This window comes from Pinus tabuliformis, chromosome 1_1 (genome assembly GCF_031772625.1).
Source record: "Pinus tabuliformis cultivar Carrire ecotype Pingquan chromosome 1_1, CPIR1, whole genome shotgun sequence".
NCBI lineage: Eukaryota > Viridiplantae > Streptophyta > Pinopsida > Pinales > Pinaceae > Pinus > Pinus tabuliformis.
Window position 1 is genome coordinate 33,211,050 of NC_142297.1, and position 18,889 is coordinate 33,229,938.

The window sequence follows — 18,889 nt, forward strand, 5'->3', positions numbered from 1 at the left end:
TTCAAATTATGCTAAAAGATTCAAGTCCTAGAAAAGATCAAAGTTATCAAAATGAATCCTCATAACAATTGCAGTTATTACCAGAGCGGAGCAATGAGGACCCTCAGTCAAGCGCACAGACCGTTGGCCCATGTTAAAGCGCGATGGCACAAAACTAGCAAAACCGGAGGCTAATTCGGGAAACAGAGGAGGATTCTGATACGCGATTAGCGCTAGCAGGGTGTCCCCCTCAGTGAAGGAAAGCCCCGAAGTGTCGGGACCTGAAATCGCTATAAAATTCAGAAAAGTAATTGTTTCGGTTTCGTAGCGTGGGATTCCCCAAACCGGCAGGATATCGGAAGGCTTCGAGGCGGTAATCAGTTTTGACTGAGTCCCGCCCGATGCCACACATCGAGCGACACGCATCCGGCGGATGAGAGAGAAAATTGCCGGCATCGGATGGGTAAACATCATGCAACTTGTCTGCTCGATATGAAGGACGACTGTAGGATCTGGGGGGTCCAGATCGACGGAGGAGATATGTCCCGATGGCTGACCGGATTTGACAGGTCAAAAAGCAAGATGATAGAGATTTGATGTCCAACGTGGATGATGAGTTGGCGAACGATTCGTGTTCACGGGTGATCTTGAAGCAAATAGATTTAACGACCATTCGAGTATGATTCAGGGAATCTGACACCCAGTTCGTTAGTAAACAGGTGGCCACCTCCCTGCGAGGCGTTACCCAGTGATGATGACGCAGAGTAGAGGAATTCGAATGGATAGAGGAAAGGAAACCAAAAGGCCGGGAAGAGGAAACGAACAGTCAAAAGAACAGACTGGCTTTAAAGCCATAAACTGACAGAAGCAGAAGAGGAGAGCATACAGAGGCAAGCATACAAAGAAGCAACACACAGAGACGTAGAAAGATGAGCTAACCTGAAGGCAACATCAAGCCAGACAGAGCCAGAGAGAGTCAGCGAGTCTGTGTACTCCATTGAAGGCTTGAGAGGTTCAAGCAAACTCCTTGGCATAGGCCTGTCATACTAATGTGACCCTCAGAGGTCGAGTTTCAGTAAGGAGAGTCTAAGCATTCCATTCCTACTGACTCCATGCTGTTTAGTGAGTCTCGAATCGAGCTCACTATTGTAAAACTCTGCTTGAAAACATAATAGAGAGGCCACCACTGAAAGGCTGGACCAGGAGACGTAGCCCAAGAGCATTGGGTGAACTCCTTACTAAACTTGTTTTGTTTACATGTTTGACTCTTATGTTTTCTCTATTTGCCTCAGTGTCTATGTATTCTAGCAATCTTATCGATCCGTTGCATAAGTAACATAGGCACATCCATGCAAATGAGTCTGTAATACCTTTCATTCTTTATCTTGGATAAATTCCAGATCAAGTGGTATCAGAGCTCTTGATCACTAAGGTTAGACAAGCTTGTGCTGGATCTTGTTGTTGAATGCTAACTAGATCAAAGCTTAAATTAGGAGAAGGAGAATTGGCTGAAACTAACCCGGAAATTGGAAGAGTCTATTCTAAGAGGAAAATGTCAGGAGAAAATCCCTTGGAATCAGACCCCCAGTTCATGGATAGTTTTATGACCCTGAAATCCATGGTGGAGGAAATGTATAGGGACTATAAGAAACATAGAGACGAAGATTCATCAAGCTCCAAACAAGACAAAGGAGTAGAAGAATCTCTCCTCCATGACCACTCAAAAGGCAAAGGGAAAGAAGAAAAATTTCTCACGCCTCCTAATAGCCCTGAAAATAAAAATAAGACATCTTTGATTAAATTAGATGTTAAATTTGATTTACAAATATATGATGGAGAGTTGAATGCAGAGAAGTTGGATAATTGGATCAGACAGATTGATGTTTATTGCAGAGTGCAGAGTATTTACTCAGACAAGAGTAAGATTCAACTGGCCAGCCTACGCCTTGGAGGCACTGCCTTGGTATGGTGGAAAGGCAGAACACAAGCTGACATGAAGAAATATGGTAAGATTCTTTCTGTCTGGAGTGAATTTGTTTCTGCAATTAAAAAGCGATTCTATCCACTAGCCTATATGCAGCAAGCCATGATGAGCTGGCAAACTCTTCGACAACTAAAGGGGCAAAGTGTACAAGGTTACACCCAAGAATTTAGGAAAAGAGCTTTGATTCTAGGAATTTCTTTAGACTCACCTGAAACTCTGCTGAAGTATATAGGTGGTCTACACAGCTACATGAGGCACACTATCCTCATGTTTAATCCCACTAGTATAGATGAAATATTCGTTCAGGCTACGCATCTTGAAGCAAGAGGTAAGAATGGGAACCCAGAAGTTGGGGGATCATCCAAACCCACTGCAAGCAAAAATAAGGAGAAAAGAAAACAGAAATGGAAAGAGAGGAAGACAAACACTGTACAGAAAAACAAGTCTTCATGCACTCACTGTAAGAAGGATGGGCATGATGATGAACACTGTTGGATTCTGCATCCGGAGCTGAAACCTAAGAAGTTCGAGGGCAAGAAGAAGAAGACTGTTGCAACTATTCAAAAGGATTTGGGGTTAGACTCAGGAGATGAAGCAATAATCGCAACCATAGGTATAAAAGGTAAAAATTATGAAGCATCTATTAGTAATTCTGCACAATCTACTGATAATGAAGAAAATGAGAGAAAAAGACGCGAGCTTTTTCATATTCGAGTTATTTCCAATCATCAAAAGATTGATACTTTGTTTGATAGCGGCTCACAAGTAAATTTAATTTCTGAAGCAATTGTAAAGAAGTTGGGATTACTAACCACACGTCACAAGAAACCATATCCATTAGGTTGGATGTGTGATAAAGCAAAGCTACAAGTGACTAGATAATGTAAACTTAAATTTTCTTTTGGGTCAGCGTTTGTAGACGAGGTTGAGTTAGATATAGTTCCTTTGGATACATGTGGAATTGTTTTAGGAAGTCATGACTTGTATGATAGAAAAGCTATTTTCTATAGAGCTGAGAACAAGTATCTACTCGTTAAAGATGGAATCAAATATATTGTAAGAGCTCATAAGCTCAAGAATAATTATACTCTCATAAACTCATGGCAGATGAAAAGAATTGTAAATTCATGCAAACAATTTTTACTGATGGTTGTAAAGGAAAAGAAACCTGATAAAACCAATGTATTTGAGGGCTGTGATGCTAAACAGCAAGCTGATTTAGAAAAAGTTGTTTTAGAATATGATGTATTGTTTCAAGAACCTAAAGGCCTGCCACCCAAAAAGGAAATAGTGCATGATATTAATTTGCAGCAAGATGCTCCATTGCATAACATCGGAATGTATAGGTTGTCCGCTTTAGAGAATGCAGAAATCAAGAAGCAAGTACAGGAGCTGCTCGAGAAAGGGTTCATCAAACCTAGCACATCACTATGTGGGTCTCCAATTGTTTTGGTGAAGAAGAAAGATGGCTTGTGGAGAATGTGCATTGATTACCAAGCATTGAATAAAATAACGATAAAAAATCGTTAACCCTTCCTCGCATAGATGATCTATTAGATCAGTTGAAAGAGGCTGTTTATTTTTCCAAGTTAGACTTGCATAGTGGCTATCATCAGGTCAGAGTTGCAGAGCAAGATGCATGGAAGACTGCTTTCAAAACAAAGCAGGGATTGTATGAGTGGTTGGTTATGCCTTTTGGCTTAACTAATGCTCCTGCTACTTTCATGAGAGTAATGAATGATGTACTCAGACCTTTTCTTGATGATTTTGTTATTGTATATCTGGATGACATTCTTATATTTAGCAAAACGTGGGAAGAACATTTAAAGCATGTTAAGCAGACACTGGATGTTTTGAAAAGAGAAATTTTTTATGTTAAACTCTCAAAATGTGAATTTGGCAAAACATCTTTGAATTATTTGGGACATATAGTAGGGGGTGGTGAATTGAAGATAGATCCCTCTAAGGTTGCAGTCATTGTAAACTGGCCTAAACCCAAATCTGCTACAGAAGTTAGAAGCTTCTTAGGAGCAGCACAATATTGGAGAAAGTTTATTTCTAACTTTTCCTTAATTGCAACTCCCTTACATGCTTTAACAGGATTGAACAAGGTGTTTAAGTGGGGAGGCAAACAACAGAAAGCCTTCAACACCTTGAAAGAAAAGATTAGTACAACACCAGTACTAGCACTGCCCGATCTTCAAAGACCATTTGAGATTGAAACAGATGCCAGTGACTATGCCATGGGAGTAGTGTTGATGCAGCACGGTAAACCCATATGTTATCATTCAGAGACATTTAATTCCGCAGTAGTTAACTATCCTACATATGATAAAGAATTGTATGCATTAGTACAGAGTGTGAAAAAGTGGAAACATTAATTAATGGGCAAAGAGACAGTTATACATAATGATCATCAACCACTTCAATATCTACACTCCCAAACTAAGTTATAGCAATCAAGACACTATAGATGGATGAGTTTTCTACAACAGTTTCATTTAGTCATTAGATATAAAAAGGGCATACACAATAAAGTTGCAGATATGTTATCTATACCAATTATAAATGCATCTACTATACTTAAGCATAATTCAGTATTGCATGAAAGCTACATTGAACAATATGCTCAAGATATAGATTTTAAAGATGTATATGCAACTTTGAGTCAAGGCAAAAAGGTATAAGAATTGGATTATCATATTAAGGACCAACTCTTGTATCATTTTGGGAAGTTATGCATTCCACAAACTGAAAGAGTAAAGATAATTCGAGAAGCACACACTTCTCTAATATCAGGTCACTTTGGTGTAAGTAAAACGGTTGCACAACTGCAAAGATTTTGTTATTGGCAAAAAATGAATGAGACAGTTTCTAGATATGTAAGAGGTGTACCATGTGTGCTAAAAGCAAGCCCAACAATAGAAAACTAGGCTTGTACACTCCAATACCAGTTCCTTCTCATCCTTGGGAAAGTGTCTCCATGGACTTTGTTGGAGGACTGCCTAAATCTAGGAAAGGTCATGACTATTTATATGTTGTTGTGGATAGGTTCAGCAGAATGTGTATTTTAATACCTTGTAACAAACAGATTACAGCCGAACAAACTGCAAAGTTGTTCTTTTAGCATGTATGGGTTCATTTTGGATTTCCCACTTCCATAATATCTGATCGAGATACCCGATTTGTTGGGAAATTTTGGTCAAGTTGATCCAGGTGGATGTTGGTGGCCACCCACCTATCCCATTTGGACCCCCACAACTGTCTCTTTCAGCTCTTTCAGTTTCCTAAATTGTAGCACAGTTTACTATTTTTAGCAGTTTTTCGGGTCTTGAACTTCCGGAGCCGTTTTGAGGCCCTAAACGACGTTTTTTTGGGAATCTGGGGCAACATGGGTCCATGGACCGATGTTGCCTCCCAAAGTGGTAGTACTCGGATAGATCTTTCTAACGAGCTATCGTGCGCGTCAAACAAAGATCGTATGCCAAAGTTACGACCCCGGGAAATTGATGTACCAATTTACCCAAACAGGGCCCACAATTTGGCGTTTCATCTTCTGGGGTTAGGTTTTGGGATGTGAAGGGTTTTCCATTGTTTCTCAACAATAAATAGGCCTTCGAGCCTCATTGTAACACAGTTTTTAGAACAATTCAGAGGAATGTAGCCACCACATATCTTCTCAGAGATAAGCTACCATCGCCCTAGTTGGTTTATTTCCATTTCTGGTTGTAAGCATATTTCAGTATTTTCCATTAATGAAATGAAGTATTATTTCCGCTGCATCTTTGTGTATATGGTTATCTCTGTAATTTGTTGCGTTCCTGTTCAAATCCGGATCACAAGTTTGTGGGAATTGATGGACACCAGGTTGAAGAAAAGCACAACTTTTCATCCGCAAACAGATGGTCAAATATAAGTGGTCAACAGGACAGTGATCCAGTTGCTCAGAGGCTATTGCAGCAAGCATCCCAAAATTTGGGATGAACATTTATGTTATGTGCAACATGCTTACAACCGAGCTAAACATTCTTCTACACAAAGATCTCCTTTTGAGACCTGTTTTGGTTTCACACCAAGGTCTCCCTTGGATTTTGTCTTTGGTAAAGACATAGTAGTTGATGGACACAGTGATGTGGACAAGGCAACCAAGTTCATTGAACAAATCCAAGAGATTCACCAGGCAGTACAGGAACAGCTGGAAAAGAGCCAAGCCAAGTACAAGGCAAGGCATGACAAGCATCGAATGGAGCATAGTTTCCAAGTTGGTGATCAAGTCTGGCTGTATATCAGCAAAGACCAAATGCAAGGAGAAGGTAAGAAGCTGAAGCCAATAAGGTATGGACCTTTCAAGATACTTGAGAAAATTGGTGAGAATGATTTTCGCCTTGATCTACCAGCTTACATGCACATCTACTCAGTTGTTAATGCAAATAGCTTGAGACTATTTGAACCTTCATTAATTGAAGATCCCGAAGAGCAGAGTCAATTGCCTTCTATTGATGATCTGTTACCTAAATATCTTAATGAGTTGCAGGAAGATACAGTTCTGGACAAGAAGGTAAGAACTACATGCAGAGGGGATGTTGAGTACCTCAGGATCAGACTCAAAGGTTCAAAGCCAAGCAGTGCGAAATGGATAGAAATTGAGCAAGCGAGGAAGCAATACCCTCACTTGATTGATGCTTGAAAGAAAACCAACTTTTGGTGGTCCAAAAGCTTTTTTAGTGGGAAGGCCGTGATCCGAATTGGATCCTAAAACTCTCTAAGTTTTCATGACTGTTTCAAATTATGCTAAAAGATTCAATTCCTAGAAAAGATCGAAGCTATCAGAAGGAATCCTCATAACAATTGCAGTTATGGCCAGAGCGGAGCAACGAGGACCCTTGGTCAAGCGTGCAGACCGTTGGCCCATGGTAAAGTGCGATGGCACAAAACTGGCAAAACCAGAGGCTAATTCGGGAAACAGAGGTGGATTCTGATACATGATTAAGCGTCTAGCGTAGGGCATCCCCCTCAGTGAAGGAAAGCCCCAAAGTGCTTGGACCCAAAATTGCTTTAAAATTCGGAAAAGCAATTGTTTCGATTTCGTAGCGTGGGATTCCCCAAATCGTCAGGATATCGGAAGGCTTCGAGGCGGTAAGCAGTTTTGATTGAGTCCCGCCCGATGCCACACATCGAGCGACATGCGTCTGGCGGATGAGAGAGAAAACCGCCCGCATCGGATGGGTAAACACTGTGCGACTTGTTCGCCCGATATGAAGGACAACCATAGGATCTGGGGGGTCCAGATTGACGGCGGAGATATGTCCCGATGGTTGACCAGATTTGACAGGTCAAAAAGCAAGATTACAGAGATTTGACGTCCAACGTGGATGATGAGTTGGCAAACGATTTGTGTTCGCGGGCGATCTTGAAGCAAACAGATTTAACGACCATCCGAGTATGATTCAGGGAATCTGACACCTAGTTCGTTAGTAAACAGGTGGCCACCTTCCTAAGAGGCGTTACCTGGTGATGATGACGCAGAGCAGAGGAAAGGAAACCAGAAGGCCAAGAAGCGGAAACAAACAGTCAAAAGAACAGACTGGCTTTAAAGCCATAAACTGACAGAAGTAGAAGAGGAGAGCATACATAGGAAAGCATACAGAGAAGCAACACACAGAGACGTAGAAAGCCGAGTTGACTTGAAAGCAACATTGAGCCAGACAGAGCCAGAGAGAGTCAGAGAGTCTGTGTACTCCATTGAAGGCTTGAGAGGTTCAAGTAAACTCCTTGGCATAGGCCTATCATACTACTCTGACCCTCAGAGGTCGAGTTTCAGTAAGGAGAGTCTGTGCACTCCATTCCTACTGACTCCATTCTGTTTAGTGAGTCTCGAATCGAGCTCACTGTTGTAAAACTCTGCTTGAAAACATAATAGAGAGGCCACCACTGAAAGGCTGGACCAGGAGACGTAGCCCAAGAGCATTGGGTGAACTCCTTATAAAACTTGTTTTCTTTACATGTTTGACTCTTACGTTTTCTCTGTTTGCCTCAGTGTCTATGTATTCTAGCAATCTTATCGATCCGTTGCATAAGTAACATAGGCACATCCATGCACATGAGTCTGTAATACCTTTCATTCTTTATCCTAGATAAATTCCAGATCAGTCTAGATTGTGTTACTTATTTTCCTCCCCCTCGCACACTGTTGAAAGAACTTTGAGTTTTTGTCCCCAACCTTTAGCCAAATCACTCTAGTCTTCAATCTCCATGCTTCCTCTTGCTGTCTCAAGAGACGAATCTTTTTGTTTCCAATCTTACCAAATGGTCCTTTGTTTCACAGGATGTATAACTTGCAATACCCATGTTTTCCTGCTCCGAAATGTCAGATTCAATTTTCTGAATGGTGGTCTCATCCTTTTTCTTTTTTTTCATTGGCCCATCTAATGGTTTTGTGTTTGATACGAGCTAAATTGCTTGCAATCACTTCAGCCAGAGAAGAGATGTTGTCATGACCACAGTGAGTCCAGGAATTCCATGATTAATTTATGAAATTCAGCTTTAGCAAGCCAAGTGGCATTAAATTTGAATGGGGAGTTTGGCTTGTGATTAGAGTTCATAATTTCCAAATAAATCGAGGAGTGGTAAGATATTCCCCCCGATCCCACCCATTGTCGAATTCTATCCAACTTAGCCAACATAGGTGCTTTAATAATGAAACAATCCAATCTTCTAGCCAAAGCATCCTCTCCTATTCTCATATTCCTCCAAGTCGATAGAATCTTGGCCGAATCAATGTTCATGAGGTTATTGGAGTTCATCAGATATTCAAAATATGTCGTTAAAGGGTTAGTCTATGCCCTATTTCCCTAAGATTCAATACAACCCAAAGAGAAATTTAGGTCTCCTATGATTAAGTTGTCTGTCCCAATAAGCCTCCCTATTATGGGAGGGACCATATATATGTTGTAATGTATATTATGTTATCTAAACATTTTGACCGAGTCAAATTACATTAAAAAATGAAAATATTTAATTAAAACATTTTGTTTTAGTGAAATTACATAAAAATAAAAATTAAACTAAAAAAATAAAATTAATAATTAAACAACTTAGATCCATCTTAACTTCCATATCTATCAAGCTTTCAGAAGGACCAAATATCTCAACGTACAAACCATTCAAATTTTACACTCGAAATAAAAATTTGGTTCTAGAGAAATTTAATCCCTCTAAACACGATAAATCAAAATTTAAAATAAAACTAAACACATTAATTTTAATTCTAATAATTAAATTCCAAAATTAAAATAAAACTAAACGCATTAATTTTAATTCTAATAATTAAATTTATATTTAAAACCGTATGCGACTCATTTCGTGATTGCTCTTCGCACTTTAACCCCAAACGAAAATTGGTTTTTGCGTTTTTTAATATTTCATTTTTATTTTAAATATTAATATTAATTTAAATTTTCCAAATGACCTTAGAAGGCTAAAGCCAAAGGAAGAAAGTGGAACATATGTGCCAAATACCGCTCATGATCAATCGAAGAGAAGCGAAAAACCGGGATCGAAGAGGGTTTTAGAAATCAAGTCCCATCAAACAACTTATTGAAATGTTAGCTTCTCCATTACATGATATCGTAAGCAGGGAATCCCTGAACGCCTGAGCCAAGGAGGAACCGCAGAGTCCGCTATTTATCGAGTCCAACTCAGTTAAGACGAGTTTCCTTTATTAGAGGTGGATTAGGCAGCTAGATGAACTCAAATACTCCATTTTTCATCTAATATTACATTTTGAGCTCAATTTTGCTGAACTAAGCCACAGATCGAGAATTTTCAGCCAAAACCATGCCAGGAAATGGATACGAATCCGCAAATGCGCCAGAAGGTGCTACAGTCGACCCCCACAGGGTCGAGAACGTGAATGCAGACGAACAAGATTTTGCAGATTTCAGCGTATTAGCTGAACGACAGAGGCAGGAAACGGGCGGATCGGAGGGCTTTGAAGGGGAAAGTTCTGTAAAGAAGGTGGAAATTTTAAATGAAAATGCCGAACATGTTGTCAAGGAGGTCGTAAATAAGAGCGACGAACCTACTATAAATAAGATGGAAAATTCAAATGAGAATGATGAAACCGCTATAAAGAAGGTCGAGAACTTTAATGAAAATGAAGATCAATCTAATAAAACGTTTACTATGCGGGAGCTAATAAATCGTTTGGACGAAACTGAAAATGATCAGTCGCAAGCGGCGCATGGAGTAGAAGAGAACGGAACTGTCGAAGAAAACGAAGATGAGATTCAAAGGATCGGTGATGGAATCGTGGAAGCAAGTGAACAGGAAAATGGCGGACTGTTCAGAGGAACAATTGTTCATGACGACGAGAGGCGAGATGCGAGGTCGTCTTACCCGTAAGTCTTGCACTTAATTTTTGTAAACATCTCGGAATTTAAAATCGATTGAAGATTTGTGCTTTATTTTGATAATTTCGGAGAGCTTAATATAATAAATAAAATAAAATAATCTCACTCCTTTTAGTTATTATTTATTAAAACCCTGGAATTAAAAGCCAACTTCAGAAATGCTTTCTATTTTATCATTTTGTAGAGCTTAATTTGAAAGAGAAGAAGAATTCATTAAAATATTGTCTTACCTGTATGTCTGTAGTCCCGTTTGTTCTTGAAATCCTGGAATTGAAAAGCGACTCAAGTTATGTGCTTCGAGTTATCATTTCGGAAAGCTTGATTTGAGAACTTGATTTGAAATGGAAGGAGACTTCAAGAAGATGAAACCTTAACCGCAAGTCTGTAGTCCTGTTTACGTATGCTTTGTCAAAGCCCTGGAATTGACATGTGCTTTATGCTGTCATTTGAGGGAGCATAATCTGAATCGGAAAATGAATTCAAGAAAAATGTACGGGTGAAACTAAATGGCCTTTAGGTCTTTAGTGATATAATGAGGGTGGAACTGAAGTGTTTTAAATATAGATGTAATATACATGTACACCAGTGAAATCTCAACAAAATTGCTTCACAGTTTGTAATGCAAGGAGCGGAATTCATGGATTTGCTGGTAACTGAATTTAGTCTAATCCACAGTAATGCTAACTAAGCCTAAGTTGGGAATTTTTTTACAGTAAATTGGAAACGCAACCTCTATTTTTGGAAATTTGAATCTATGCAAACACATTTTCTAGTTATAAAACCAAAACGCTATAGAATTGCATTCATAGTTACAAGTGTCAAGAATTGAAAATTTAGAACTGCATTTCTTTTACAAAGAGGTGCATTGTGACGGGGGATATCCATCAACCATTTGTGTGTGTGCCCGCACCCTGTAATGCTAATAGTAATGCAAACACATTTTCTAGTTATAAAACCAAAACGCTATAGAATTGCATTCATAGTTACAAGTGTCAAGAATTGAAAATTTAGAACTGCATTTCTTTTACCAAGAGGTGCATTGTGACAGGGGATATCCATCAACCATTTGTGTGTGTGCCTGCACCCCGTAATGCCAATAGTAATAAGAGAAAAGTAGCTAACATAAATATTATTTAACCACACCAAGTAGATTTGAAAACATTGAGATTGGCATTTCATGCAGTTTGATACCTCATGGTGCATGATAGATTTGGGGTTAAGGTGGATCTGTGTTGCTGTAAACTGAATTATGGTACATGATTTTCATTGCTCTTTGAGGTCATGGTATTCATCCCATTTATCATCAGTTATGGGAATCTGTGCAAAATCCAAGAGTCAACTTGCAGCTGGGCAAAAGTTTTAATATGCACACTTTCTTATAGGATTGACAGAAAGAAGAGAATTCCATTCCAGCACAAATTGAAGTCCATCATTCCAAATAAATTCCAAATAAAGATCTGTTTGTGTATATGCTATACAGGTGTCTGAAACTATAACACACGTGGTTAGTTTAATCTTTAAGCTGACGATAGACAGTTTGCAATTACTTAATACAATGCACAAACACTCAAAGGAAAATTACGGAAATATCCTAAAATTACTCCAGTCTTCCTGAGAAAGGTGGCTTCAGTCTAGGAGGATTAACCATCCAAGGATTAAACAAATTCTTGCCCAAGAATGGCACTACAAATGCCTGCTGCAACTGAAAGGTTAAAGCTCTGATATAAATTGAAAAGCCACTTTTTTTGAATCATTCTTCTTTTCAAATCTTTCAAGGAGCTTGAATATTGAGTTGATTGCAATTAAGATTCTCTTAGAACATTTAAATGATGGAGAACAAAAATTATTTGTGAAAGTGCTGACAAGGAGTGAAACGTTGCTTTTGAAAGGGTTGACGGGACAGTTTGATGTGGTTGAATTGGAGGATGAATTTGAGGGACAAGTTTTGTTAAACTTGGTAAATTTTGATGTGTGCTATTGAAAAGTGCCAAATCAAGAAAGTTTGACTTGATTTGTAGCAATCCTGACAAGAACTTGGCAATTGTTGCCAACTAGACCAGCTATGTGACTAGTCACTGTGGTACTAATATCCAATATGTCCATGATTGATCAAGCTAATACTTAATACTGATGAAATATTTTATAGCATCTTAGGATTTTGATCGAGGAAAGGTAAGAGTTGCAATGCATGTATATGGTATAAGTTATTTGTTGATATTAGGCATTAAATGAGCATATGATAAACAATGCTTAAACTAAAATGGGTCACAATTTAAGCGCTACATTCTCATCCCACATGCTTTGTTAAGGCAGGCTTGTGATTTTATGCTTATATATATTTTTGGTGTCTTAAAAACTACTGAAATAGACATAATAGGTTTCTACAATAATATTATGGTAGACATTTAGAAAATTATAACCTGAGTTTTCTCAAGGTGGAGTGTAAATTCCTGTATCCACAAAACACTTAAGTTCCACCCAAATTGTTATGTTAAAATTTTGCTTTTTGATGGATAATGATAACTACACTTACAGATTAATGGATGTGATTACGATAATATACGATCATATGTCCTAATGATGAACCACAATAAGTGGTTCGAAACACGTCGACTTTATAATCTAAATGTGATTTTGTCCAAAAATATTTGATATAAATATACGTGGTATTCATGCCTACCATTTTCCTGTAAGGTCTCCAAATGGAAGGAGGACCTTGTATTTATGATGGAAACGTTGAAAAGCGTAACTAGGTTCGGTCTTCATAATGACATGTAATTGTGATTTTCTGTAAAGAGATGCAAAGAAGAAAAATAAAATATTGTAATGCTTTCATCATGGGTTTCATGAGCAAGAGATTTTATTTTTGAGTCAACGCTCCCATTGAGAGCCTTTAGGAATTTTGTCATCCAGTCATAAAAGAATACAAGAGTCATTGTCATGTTACACATTTGTAAAGAGTCACACTTGTCTATGTAAAGTAATCCTCCAAGACCTTGTCACTAGCTCTCTTCAAGACGGCCTACAATGAATGAAGAATCTAGAAGATGAAGTCGGCTTCCCTGCAAGAGATCATGATGGCCTAAGGGACATGAACAACATTGTATATATACCCATACTCGGTCTCCTTTGAAAGGCATGAATTCGATCAAGCAAGTAAAAAAGAAGTGCGTGATAGCCTCTAGAAGAAGTCTCCATATCAACGAAGCAAAGGGAAGAAGAACGATGATATTCTAGTTTCGGTTTTGGGTTAGTTTGTCCTCCCATGTGCGAAGAAAGCAGATCCGAAGGTATCCAGAAGAAGTTGAAGTAGCTGCTGCTTATTTTTTGGGTATAAAGCCTCTCTAGAAGGAGCCGAAGAAGAATATATTAGAGTTTCGGTGGTAGGGCTACTAGACTACAAGAGAAGGCTGAGGACCAAGGAAGCTGAGACCAAGAAGAAGAAGAAGCGATCAAGGAAGCTGAGAGCAAGAAGGAGAAGAGCAGTTCGAGACTCTAGAAGGAAGTTGAGAAAGGGAAGAGGTAAAGCATCAAGGAGGCTAGTGACAAGGGTCTTGGGAGGACACTAAAGTCAAGGGTCTTTGTCATGGTCTTGGTGTCCGTCAATTGAAGATCTATAAGAAGAATTTCTGATTGGGTTTTCCTCTCAAAGAGTGAGAGGTTTTGGCCCTGGATAACAAGCCTACATACTGTGTCTCTTGTCTTGTATTGTTTATTTGGTAATTGTCTTGATGCAAAGAACACATTAATAATATAACGAAGAGAAGATCATAATCCAAGAAGTAAAAGTATATCACAAGCAATAATCAAGAAGAGAAATCTCTTAATCATCGATGCCCTTGATTTCTCAACATGGTATCAGAGCTTAGGTGCTGAAGTCAAGAAGGGGCATTCAAGCAAGAAGACACACGAGAATCAAGCTTCAAAGAAGGATCAAAGAAGCAAGTCGAAGAACACCAAGCAAGAAACCGAGATCTTCATCATACCAAAACCCTAGATCAAAATAATATACTCTAGCAAGAGACTTGAAATTATCTTCAAGAAGGAAGCAGGAAGAAAGACCAAAACCCTAGAAGCACTTCTGAGATCATCACTCATTCATCACCAAAGGAGTGGAAGCTCTTCAAAAACTAAGGAAGGCTAGATCAAAAAGCAATCCTCTCTTTATTGAAGCAAGGATCTCATTTGGAAGAAGATCATCCTAAAGAAGGCAATCTTCCCTCGTCAAAGTAGGAACCCTCTTAAAAGGATCATCTGAAGCATCAAGTTCGTCATCATTATCAAGTTGAAGATTCTATCTTCACAAGTAAGTACCTTTTTCTTATAATCTAATCTAGTAAAAATAACTTCATGTTTCAAGGAGAACCATAAGCTGGTTGGGATATCAAACTTGCTTGAATGGAAAAGAAGGATAGACGTAGTCCTTGAAGTAAATGAAGCCATTGATCATGTCCATGGAAAGGTCTCCAAGCTATCTGAAGAACACATGGAAAGGGATCTAAAGGCTCAAAAGATTTTGAAGGAATCTATCAGAGATCATCTCATTCCCTATACCATCTTTAGACACGGATTGCCTTAAGGACAGACTGAGATTATCCTGGGGATAAGATTCAAATGCCATTGAAATCCAATAGACAGAGATTGCCTTAAGGACAGACTTAACCAAAGTTAAATTTCCTTCCAAGGAAAGTCATCTATTATACCAATTCTTGACTCACAGGACCTAAATCAAGCATCTAGAGGACCTAACTCATCATCAGATTCACGAAGAAAATTCAAAATTTGTCTAAGAGTAGATTAACCAACTAGAACATATTGTTCATTGTTGTTAAGCTTCTTTTCATTTCTTACTGTTACTTGGCATTTTTGTTCTTTATATTTACTATCTATCCCGTGCTTTGCACCAGAGTATGTTGCTAATTTTCAGCTGTTGTTTTCAGTTAGTTATATAATTCTTCTGAGCAATTATATCCCTGGTATCAATTAATTAGCATAGATCCATGTCAACCCTGAATTTAAGCAACAAGAGGGATTATCATTAAACAACCACAAGGTGCACTTAATAGATCTGGGTTAAGATAGCTTTATGCTAGTTTTTAAGTTTACTAGGCTGGTGTTTATATATATAGATTTTTCTCATATAGACTATTTGATACCACAAAGTTTTCACCCTTCAGGGTGTAAATGCAAATTTAGGATTTAGACATACTTTTCTAATATTAACTTTGTTTTGATTTGCATTTTTTCAGCCAGGAAAATATCATTGAACAATCCACAAGTCAGAAAAATATGGCAGCAGATCTTCTTAACAATGTCATTGTTGGGGATGAAGAGGGTCGGTCCCGTCAGCGGATCCTTTCTTTTGCTGCGAAACGGTAACCTAAGAAATTCCTAACTTCCTACAAAATGCCATGAAGTTTTTCAAGGTCTACCTGATGTCCTAAACTGCATTAAAAAAGAAACTACACAGTGGACTTGCTGCAGATTTTAAAGTGCTAACGAGGGTAGTGATTTATTGACTTCTATATCTTATTACATTTTAATTTCACCATTGTTAATGCAAATTATACACTGTACTTGCTGTATTGCCTTATCTTTTATTGCATTCAAATTTCACCATGTCTGTAATGTAGCTTTGATTCCAGGGAAGCTACTGAACATATAACCTTTGTACTTGAAACCTATAAAATGTGAATATAATTTTAATTTCCCACTGTACTTTTATTGTTTTTGGGAAACCAAAGTAAGGGTTTTAGCTTTTCAATGCATGTTGACGTATTTGTTTTTTCTGAAGTAAGAATGATTTTTTAAAAATAAGTTATAGTTATCTTAATCTTATCTAGTTTACCCATATGGCTAATTAAGATAAATACAATACTACTAACATTTTGGAAACATTTTATTTTGATTCAGCAACCAATTATGTTGAAGCATACTGCTTCATTTTTAGCTTTTTTCTGTGGGAAAGCAGCCAGAGGCACAGAGGATTTTGGAAAGGACAGATTTGATACTTCATATAGCTATATGGGACAGAAATTTCTCTTACATGTGTGATTTTTTTACTCAGAAAATAAATTTGTAACAAGAATACAATTTTACTTGTTTCCTTGGTCATAGCTGTAGGCAGAAGTAAACAGTAAATGCTGTAAACACTCAATCCCAATAACCTTTGTGCTGAGAAAGATGATATTCTGAAGAACCTGTGAGATTAGGACCAGCTCGGCTGAACATCTGGATGAAAAACTGTTGCAGTTTCCATGCACCTCAGGTCTGGTCTATGCCTTAGTTAGGAACATAAACACACTGAAAATGCCCAACCAAAAACAACTTTGCACAGCGGACTATAACAGCTATGAGATCAATAACAGTACATAGTGTTTATGGTGTAAAACATGTTCTTTATCAGTCATTCAATAGAAAAACAATAGGGCTCCCATACCAGGGATCATGGCTCTTTACAAATCCCAGTACAAGTCTGTCCTTTGACTAATACAACTAGGGCTGAGGCCATATCCTTTAGGCTCTAATCTGCCCAAATAAATACAAAATACTTACAGCTGTTTAGTCTCTTCAAACTATCAGCAAACTACTTACCTGGGCTCGCTCCTTTAGCCCACAGTCGTCTATCTGTAGCTCTGTCAGGCTCCCAATACCACAAGAGCACTTCGGTCTCCTTTGATTTGACTAGCAGACTGCTCCTTTAGCTCACTCAGCCTTTCTCTTTTTTCCTCGGCCAGCTGCCGTATCTTCTGCCAACTCAGATCTGTCCTCGGCATGATCAACCAGCCTCAGCCAGCTTTCTGTGTAGGCCTTGGCCTCCCTGATCTCACCAGCGGATGCTCCTGTTGCCTTGTGTGCTGCTCCAGCAGCCCTAAACCACTCTTGTTCAACCTCCCTAGCAGCCCTAAACCTGTGCCAGCTCCTTATGCACTGCGGCCTGCCTCTTCAGACTTATGTTCAGAACTTCAGAGTGCAAGCCCTAAGGAAGGAAAAGAAGTTATTGCTGCGAACAATGTTTTTATATGACATGAAGGGACCATTGACATTGTGATGCTAATGGTAGAAAATGCTGATGATCCTAAATTGGATATGTATTATGGATGTCAGATTCCAGAAGGAGCACATGTCAAGAAGTGATGAGAAGATGTAGACAGGGGGAGCACCCCATTTGCCATTGATGTCAAAGGGTGGAGAATATCGAAATGGGGAGAAATGAGAGGATTGTTGCCATCAATGACAAAGGAGGAGATTGTTGAGTAAAGTTATCATTGATGTCAAAGCCCTATGATTGATGCCCTAGCCCTAGGAATAAAGCCCTAGCTCTAGGAATGATGGCAAAGAGCTTGGAATGATGTCAAAGCCCTAGAAGGAATGTCAAAGCATGTGATAACAGTTCAGCAGAAGCCTTAAGAGCCCTAAGAATCCAGCAAGAGGTGTTGCAAAAGGGTTTAAGCCCTCAAAGGCAAAGATGATAGCCAGAAGAAGCCTTTCAAGAAAATCAACAAATAAGTGGTCAAAGTCAAAGAAAAACACAAAGGAAAGCTGCATCATCACGTAGTCCTTGACGAGACCTTTCCAACGGTAGGTGGCACGCCTCCTAACTCCTCACGATTGAGGAGAAATGAATTTTTGAAGTTAGCATTAAAATCACATCTAGTGGACATGTCGGTTCAACCAAAAGATAGGTCGACCCTCTAGCAAAATGATAATGTTTAAACGCATCTAAATTGCCATACGTATAACTAGTTTAATGACCAATCAACTCTGTGGTTTTGGAAAATGTGCTCTGCGGTTGAGGTAAAGAGAGATTTGTTGGAAAATCAGAAAGCCAGAAAGATTTTCTTTATGTTGATAATTACTTGTGATATTCTTATATTCTTATTAACTTTCTTGTGTTCTTCTTTTAACTTAGTTCATCAAGCAATTACCAATAACCATAATACGAAGATCAAAGATACCAGATGTAGATGGACAAGCAGGGAAAAATCCCTATCTAGGGGAAAACCTAGTCAACAACTCTTCCTGTAATAGTTTCACGATATGATCCAAAACTCCTTGATCTACACACGGACTTCCTCCAATTACCAAGTCAACCCTTCCTTTTGTAGATTATGACCTTCCGCTACAACTTTGACCTAACACTTCGATCTTGCAGCAGCAGAGTTTCGACCTCCCCAACAATAGAATTTCGACCCAATAGTAGAACTTCGTCCCAACAACAAAACTTCATCCCAACATCACAACTTCGATCCAGCAGCAAAACTTTAACCCAGCAAGAGAACTTTGACCTAGCAACAGTAGCCTAGTAAATTCACATGTGTGATAGAGAGACAACCCATAAACTTTGACTTTTATCCTTCTCCAACAATTCTCCTTCTCTTGGAATTTTGCACTTTTTTTGCTTCTTTTATATATTGAACTTTTGAGGGTGTGTCTTCCAAATGAATCGAACTACACTGTATATATACCCTTTTCTGGAGTTCGAATTACCCTCATGTAGGCCGACTTGATCAGG

The 18,889-nt window shown here is 38.6% G+C and overlaps 1 protein-coding gene across 1 annotated transcript in view; it reads left to right on the top strand.

Annotated features, from left to right (window-relative positions):
* The first annotated feature begins 9,460 nt into the window (after positions 1–9,460).
* Positions 9,461–18,889, top strand: part of LOC149211456 (protein HLB1-like) — a 257,251-nt gene continuing 247,822 nt past the window's right edge. Inside the window, exons 1-2 of the mRNA XM_089391501.1 lie at positions 9,461–10,362; positions 15,624–15,749. Of these exons, the coding sequence (XP_089247627.1) occupies positions 9,800–10,362; positions 15,624–15,749 (689 nt within the window). The 5' untranslated portion in view covers positions 9,461–9,799. The remainder of the gene's footprint in view (positions 10,363–15,623; positions 15,750–18,889) is intronic.